Below are 7,471 nucleotides of genomic sequence, written 5' to 3'. Positions count from 1 at the left end.
GGAGGCTGTGTTGCTGTTGCACATGTTAGCTGGAATATCTACATTTTCAGAAGTTGGACGAATTTACTGTATAAAGCCGTTCAAGTAAAAAGTTTGCTCTGTCACAAGAATATTACTTGAAGAAGGTGCAGATGAGCAACTGCGTACACATATATAAATCACGAGTTTTCACAGATATAAATCACGAGTTTTACTGCTCAACAGTTGTGATTGTTCACAATGCCAGATGCACGCTTACAAGTTTTCCAGTATTTTCCACGTATGGCGGTCTAACCGTTGGCAAAAAAGCAAGAAAATGTGAAGCAATACAGTGACAAGATAAAAGGACACTTGGAAAGCGAACACCTGGCCGGGGGGCAGTCGGGCTGGACTCTCCTATCTCCGGACGCGCCTCTCGCCGCCTCCGAATAAGCGCAAAGCGCCCGCCTCGTCTCGTCGCGCTCACACAAGCGAATGCGAGGGGGGAAGCGGGAGGGGCGTTAAATAATAGCGGCAGGGGGTTTTACGTGTATTTGGACCAGGGGCGGGCTAAATTATCGACTCTTTACGCCGCACTCACTCACTGTCCGCCGGGCAGAGCGGAGCGGAGCGAGGGGGTTTTCACTCGAGATTTCCGCGCACACAGTATTTCGTAATACGTGTATTTCGTCGGTATTTCTCAGGAAAAGTTCACCGTTTTGGAGCATATTTAGGCTTTTTTCGGTGTATTTCACGTGAAATACCTGTGAAATACCTCATTTGGTGTACACGGTATTTCAGAAGTGAAAACCCCCTCGGAGCGGAGCGCTCCGTTACCGCGGGGCAGCCAGCAGCCAGGGGGCTGGCGCTCAGGGCCGCGCGGACGCAGCCGGCGGGGAGCGAGAGAGAAGGAGAAAACAGGGCCGGCAAGGAGGTGGACGCGCTTCCGAACGCTCGCGTCAGGTCACGGTCCGTCCACGTCGGATATGGCCGTCGCCGGCGGCGCGACGTCGTAATCAGGTCCACTCTCAAAATGAGTTTGTTGCGGCGAGAGCGGCAAAAACATTACAAGTTGATATTTTTTGGGTAAAAATTGAGTAAACTGGTGCACAGAAAAACCCTTTCCGGGCGAAGCGGGGATAAAAGGAAAAGAACAAAAAGGCTAGAGAGCATGATCGTGGAGTGGTGAACTTCTCTTGCTGCGGACCCATCCTAACCTCGTTTCATTTGCACTCGCTGAACCCGATTAGAGGCGCCTTGGCCGCAAGCAAAGAATGGAGTGGCGAAGCGGGGCGGGGTGGGGCGGGCCGTAACGAGGAAAGTTCATGGCTACTTCCTCGGAAGCTGGCTAGGTGTGTGCGCGGCTAATTGGTCGTAATGTCATCGCCTTGATTGCACCGCCCGTGGTCCACCACCAACACCTGCTTTTCGCCAATTTTGTAAATTATTTTTCAACACGAGTCTTCTTCTTATCTTCTTCCTTTTTGCTCAGTTTGACGGTTTGAACTTTGCCGCATGATACCGCAAGTAGAGGCTTGATAAATGCTATAAAATACGTGGGAATACACGCAGTCAACGCACAATAATATCACTTGCTTTTCGAATGAAGTCGGATGAAAATGTCTTCGCCAGTCTCATTACAGCTCTTTCGTTGTTCATTCTGCAGATTTTCGGGCCCATCAGCGGTGCGCACATGAACCCACTCGTAACGCTGCTGAGTCTGGCCTTCGGGGGGATCCGGTGGACGGGCGCCGTGGTGTACATGGCGAGCCAGACGGTCGGGGCGCTCGCGGGCTACGGCCTGCTCTACGTAAGTGAATTACGAGCGATATCAGATCCACTCGGCGAGTACTAGTAGTTCGCGGCAGAGGCTCGGGTTTCCAGCAGACGACAAGTTTGTGCGTCGCGCTTCCGCAAAGAGGAGCAGAAGAGGCATCACCAAACTGTTGTGTGGCGTTCGGAGGCTCTCATATTCCAGATTACAGCTTGATTCCAGCCAGGATCAGCATAGCCTTACGCACTCTGCTTCAGGGAACGCGAATTAGCAACCCGAAACCGAAATTTATACATAGCCAGAATACACAGTTAAGAGCGCTTACAGTATGTATACACCCGAAATAGATACTAGGTAGATGTACGCCAGACCACGTCTCGCGTAACAGGCTTCGCGATATCTCACGAAACACTGTTACGCTGCGACGCGCCTGGCATACATCTACCTAGGCCTGGGGCGCTGACACCCGAGTCGGGCAAAAGAAAGAGCCGTAAATAGGCCTTCCGCCCCAAAAGTCACAATTATTGCTCCCCAGGGTTTTATTTTGACAAGTTGACCCTTCAGAGACCATGAAATTTTTGAGAAAAAACATTGAAATGGTTTAGGGTCATTTCCGTGTGAAAAACAGTGTCTGGCGCCTCAACGGTTAGAGATAGAGCCAAACGGACGAAATTTTCGCCCAAAGGGCTCTACTTTGATGAGTTACCCCTAAGGAAACATAAAAAAAATATTTTTAAAAAACGTCATTTTGGTTACCTGTGGTTTTTGATTTTTTAAAAATCCATTTTTTGAGCTAGAATGCTCTACTTCGAACTCGATCTGTCTTTTTATGATACAAAACGACCCTGAAAATCCCAGGTCGCTAGCTCAATTCGTTTTCGAGTTATCGTGCGCACAGACAGACAGACGGACAGACGGACAGACAGACGCGAAACTTTTTGATCACTGGAGTAATAGGCTTCGCTAATCGCTCAGCCAATTAGTCATCCTAGTCAAGAAATGGAAATTAAACAACAAAAAAATGTGCCCGATTTTCTTTGTGATGTGCGTTTTAGAACCGATAAACTAACACAGACAAATAACAGCAAGTTTGAATGCCTGACAGGTGGTGATACCGCCCGACGTGCAAGCGGCCGTCGCGGCTGACGCACCCAAGGGTCTCGTGTGCTGCACCATCCCCATGGACTCCATGGACAACTGGTCAGCAGTCCTGGCCGAGTTCATCGTCACTTCCATCCTGTTGGGCAACGTGTGCGCGGGCATGGCCAACCCGCCCAAAAACACAACCACACCCGCTTTTCAGAGTGGAATACTCGTTGCTGGCATCTGCACCATCGAGGTAGGTTCACACACAACGTTCGGCCAGCAGTTTGTAATGTAGACAAGTTGCTGTATGGTGGAGACATGTAGTTCAAGCCATTGAGGGTCTAGGTCAGGCAGACGACCGCAAGTATTTTTTTCGATGTATAAACCGTATTGTTTGTTTGCAGGCCATTTACACAGGCGCAAGTATGAACCCTGCCAGGTCCCTGTCAGCTGCAATTTGGAACGGGACTTTCGACAGATTTTGGGTACGATGACTATAACAAATCGTACAACTACCACGAAATAATTTGACTACCTAGCCATGCTAATATTTTGCTTTTTGCACACAGGTATACCTCGTTGGACAAGCCCTCTCGTTAACCTTTGTTGTAACCCTGTATGCAGTTTTCCGAACTCGCAAATGACTGATTATTTTAAGTGACTTTAGGCTGTTTAAATTTTTATTACTAATCATCACAAAAGACTTTGTATTATGACCCTGCCACTTTCCCCATACGCCTGCGGAAAATCCTGTTCTTGCCCAGAGAGAATGCGACCCAATGCGTCACAAAGATTGTCCTCATTGCAGAGTTCTTTCAGTCAGCAAGAATATTGGCGCTAGGGCGAGTAAATGACTTTCACGGTATTACATTACAATCCGTACTTGCGCGCAGCATCTCAGTCAGTTCCAATATTTCTTTTATTCTGACTTTACGCTCGAACAACTCTCTGTCTTTGCATTGTGACATATTCGACAAGGTCGGGGCCACACGCCCGCCGTTTTAACAAGCATGAGAATTGCGCTGCCACCGATTCCGAGAAGAAACAAACAGTAGAATGCGCAAAACACAAGGAAAGGGGGTGAGCAGGGGGTGGGGGAAGGGGTAGTGGGAGGGGCGGGGGAACGACTGTGAGGAGAGGCTCGGGGTAGAGAGGGGAAAGAGACAGAGATGGATATTGAAAGGAGAGACATTGGGAAAACAGATGCTTTGAATAAGATGGAGTAAAAGGGCGAGGCCAGCGTGTCGTATACCGCACCGTTATCGCGTGGCACTGCGCCGCTCGCAGCCTGGCGCCGCTCGGCCCCGCTGCGGAAGGACCGGCCCAGCCCGGCCCGGCCGGGGGACGAGTACTATGGCTGGTCGATGCGAGTTCCTTGGCCGGCGCCGCGGCGCTCTCCGGGGAGGAACAGAGCTCTCTTCTTGCTCTTTTTGGGGAGGTCCGTGGCGCCATTCAGTGGTCGCCGTCGGCAGCGGGCCGGAGGGGGAGGGACGGCAGGCTGCCCGGGCAAGGCGTCTCCCGTTACCAAAAGAAAATACAATTGTCTATCGGGGACCCCTTTTTATTTCGCGTATACGCGAAAAAAAAAAAAACAAATAGGAAAAACTTTGCGCAAATTGCACAGCAACGAAGCAAACTGACACTTAAGGGTGGCGAACTAAATAACTTGAAACGATTGTACGCTAGTTCTACGTTCACGCTTGACCTGCATGCTGGACTTCAGTAAACATTACTCGTTCAGATACAAAAGGTAGATCTAGCTAGTAAACGTGTCTGTTCTAGTTCCAATAATTGTATCCATACAAGTTCAGCTTAAAGAAGTTTGCAAGTTCAAAGACATTTGGCGAGTAGACAACGAATGAATTTAAAACCCATCGTTAAAACGGAACCCACGACCTGTTGAAAGAGGTAAGGCTAGGCCAGTTCCATCATCCCAAGGGTTTGACTGCCGAACGGGAGAGCACACACAACGGACCTCCTCTCCCTTTCTGGGACTGTGACAAGTGAACAACGCGCCGTTAACCACTTGTAATTGTCGGGGACGCCGTAACGTTGCCCTTGCGCGACGCCCTGCATGCGGCGGCGCGGCGCGGTGCGGCGCGGCCGGGAGGACGCCTCGGGTCATGACTCTGTTCAGTCGTAAAATAGGCGTGGTGATAGCATCTCCATGAGCCTCCTCCTCTCACCCGGCGGCAGGCGACCGGCCGGCCCATGACACCGGGGCGGGCCCCGCGCCCCCGCGCTGTTTACGACGCCTTCCCTTCCGTCCACCTGCGCCCCGGAGGATCGCGAGGATCCTCTGGCACGGGCGCCGCGATCAGCGGAGAGATATGGCTGGGGATAATGCCGCAAACGTCGCGGTCTGCCGTCCCGCGACACGTGAACAAGAAAGAAGGGGCGCATGGTATAGTTTCGGCACCGCATCGAGTCGTCCAGGCAGCGAGGAGGGCCTTGGCCGCTTGGTTCAGCATCCTGATGGGGAGGTCTCTTTGCCACGCTCGGAAACCTCGGAGCAGCACACGTTCACCGACGACGATCCGCGAACAAAACAAGGTCCCCCGGCGGCCAGCTAGCAGGAGGGCGACGCGCGCGCGGCGCAGCGCCAAGAATTGTGGGGCAATTATGGGGAATGCTGCTCAATGAATGACAGCGGACCCCCTCGGAGAAGCGCCGCGCTGGCGCAGTCTGCAGCGGGGAAGCACCGGAAGCGCTCAATGGCACCAAAACGATGCGGAATGAGCCCAGCTCATTGGCTGCAGCCACAGGCGGCCGGAGGTCAAGGATGGGCTCGCCCCGCAAAAGGCGCGATTAAAAGCCGTGAGTGATCGACAAGTTATCCCATTCCGAATCTAATCTGATATCCGGAGGCCGGCAGGCCGTCAGCGCGGATCAAGCTCCGGTAATGTGCGCCCCGTCAAATTAAAGCGGGGCGGGACATCTCAAATAAATAAAATAAATCCACATCGCCGCCGGGGCGAATGCATTAGGCTCCCGGGGGGGTTATTCGGTTCTCATCACTCGCCCGCAAGACTCTTCCGTCAAGTTGACGTGCGGTGGGCGGCGAAATAACCGGGCCGTATAACTTTTAACTGGGCGCCCCCCTTGCGCGTCCTCCTCACCTTGGCCTGCCCTGCCCCGCCCAGGAGGGTGCGCCAACAGCAACAATCATTTTATACCTCGGACTGACTTTGCGCGCGCCGCGCCGAGCAGCCAGCAATAAAACAGTGGGGGTCGGGCGGCGCTGACCAGCCTCAAGGGCGGCCGGCCCAAAGGGCTCCGCGACGATGACCCCCAAGGCCCCTGCTCGGCGGGCGACACACCGCTTCCCTCTCCGATGCAGCATCCGCGACGCTGAATCTCGCTGAGATAAAGGAAGCGCGGGCGCGTTCCCGTGACAGACCCCCCTCCCACCTCCTCCGCGCGCATCCCGTCTTCAGAGAGAGGCACCTTTCTCCGGCACCGCCCTCCGCGCGCCAAACAGGGCGCGTAATGACACACGGGGAATAGAAACTGCGATATATACACACATAAAGGAAGGTGAGGCATGGCATTCTCGTGATATGGGAGCTCGTTTACAGACAAGGTTACGGCCCCGTTCGGGTCGATAGGAGCTATAAACGCCTCATGACCCTCGGCGCGCGTTAGCGCAGGGCGGCGGCGGCGGCCGCTAGGGCCGCGCCAAATGTCATACGCGTTTTAAAAACTCCCGCGCGCCGGCGGTACTCGGCGGCAGGCGGTGCCTTCCATACTGCGAAAAAATAAAGAGCACGGTATAAGAAGATAAAAATGATTGCAATCAGCAGGTGGTGAGCCACCTCGCGGGGCAGCGGCAGCAGCTGGGGCCGGGCAGGCGGGGCGGGGAGGCACTTAGGTGAGGAGAGCAAGGCGGAGATAGAACACTGATACGTTCCTCTGGCGGGCAGACTGACCCGCTGACTGACTGGCTGACAAGCTGCCGCACCGCACCCCACGTCATGCGGGTTGCCGCGGTGGCCGCGTGTGTGTAGTCTGTGCATGTTGCCCGCATGCTCCGGACCGGAATACGGCGCAGCGCGGCCGTAGTGACAATGGGTCAGACAGAACCGCACGCGGCGCACACACACACAAACACACACACACACACACACACACACACACACACACACACACACACACACACACACACACACACACACACCTGCCTCACGACCAAAGGGCCCACATAGGACCCACCAGTCCGCGGGGTCATTCCCTTGGCTAGTCGTGCAAGAAATGCTCTCCGATGACGACCGGCTGAAATCCCATGACATACAGTAAGTACACACGTACCTGTCACGAGTCGGGCTGTGGCTGTGGGACGTGGTGGCACTATATGGCAGCGTGGCGTGGCGTGGCGCGGCGCGGCGCGGCGCGGGCACAGCGTCAGCAAGCCTGGCAACCGGGCGGACTCGACGCACCTGAAAATACAAGAGCGAGGTCAACAGACGTAATGAGAAGAATCCAAAGCTTTTATTTTCATCAAATTGGCGCAAGCAATTTTTTTATTTCTTTAATTTGGGCGTCTACTGGCGGGTGACGGTGTACGCAGAGTATTTCGGGCAGACGGCTCGGAGCCGAGCGGGCAGCAGGCGACAGGACAGGGTTCCGTCGTGGGCCAAACCAGCGGCTCGAAAG

The 7,471-nt window shown here is 53.9% G+C and overlaps 1 protein-coding gene across 2 annotated transcripts in view; it reads left to right on the top strand.

Annotated features, from left to right (window-relative positions):
• The window catches only part of LOC113212760 (aquaporin-2-like), a 15,662-nt gene extending 12,141 nt beyond the window's left edge, over nucleotides 1-3,521 (top strand). For both annotated transcript variants that reach the window (XM_026431577.2, XM_026431576.2), the window contains exons 6-9: nucleotides 1,625-1,768; nucleotides 2,838-3,071; nucleotides 3,223-3,303; nucleotides 3,388-3,521. In XM_026431577.2, the coding sequence (XP_026287362.1) occupies nucleotides 1,625-1,768; nucleotides 2,838-3,071; nucleotides 3,223-3,303; nucleotides 3,388-3,462 (534 nt within the window). In that variant the 3' untranslated portion in view covers nucleotides 3,463-3,521. The remainder of the gene's footprint in view (nucleotides 1-1,624; nucleotides 1,769-2,837; nucleotides 3,072-3,222; nucleotides 3,304-3,387) is intronic.
• Nucleotides 3,522-7,471: the final 3,950 nt, after the last annotated feature.

Source organism: Frankliniella occidentalis, unplaced genomic scaffold (genome assembly GCF_000697945.3).
Source record: "Frankliniella occidentalis isolate FOCC.00 unplaced genomic scaffold, Focc_3.1 Scaffold127, whole genome shotgun sequence".
Lineage (NCBI taxonomy): Eukaryota > Metazoa > Arthropoda > Insecta > Thysanoptera > Thripidae > Frankliniella > Frankliniella occidentalis.
The sequence above is the reverse complement of the archived record's forward strand: the minus strand, read 5'-3'. Positions and strand labels throughout refer to the sequence as shown.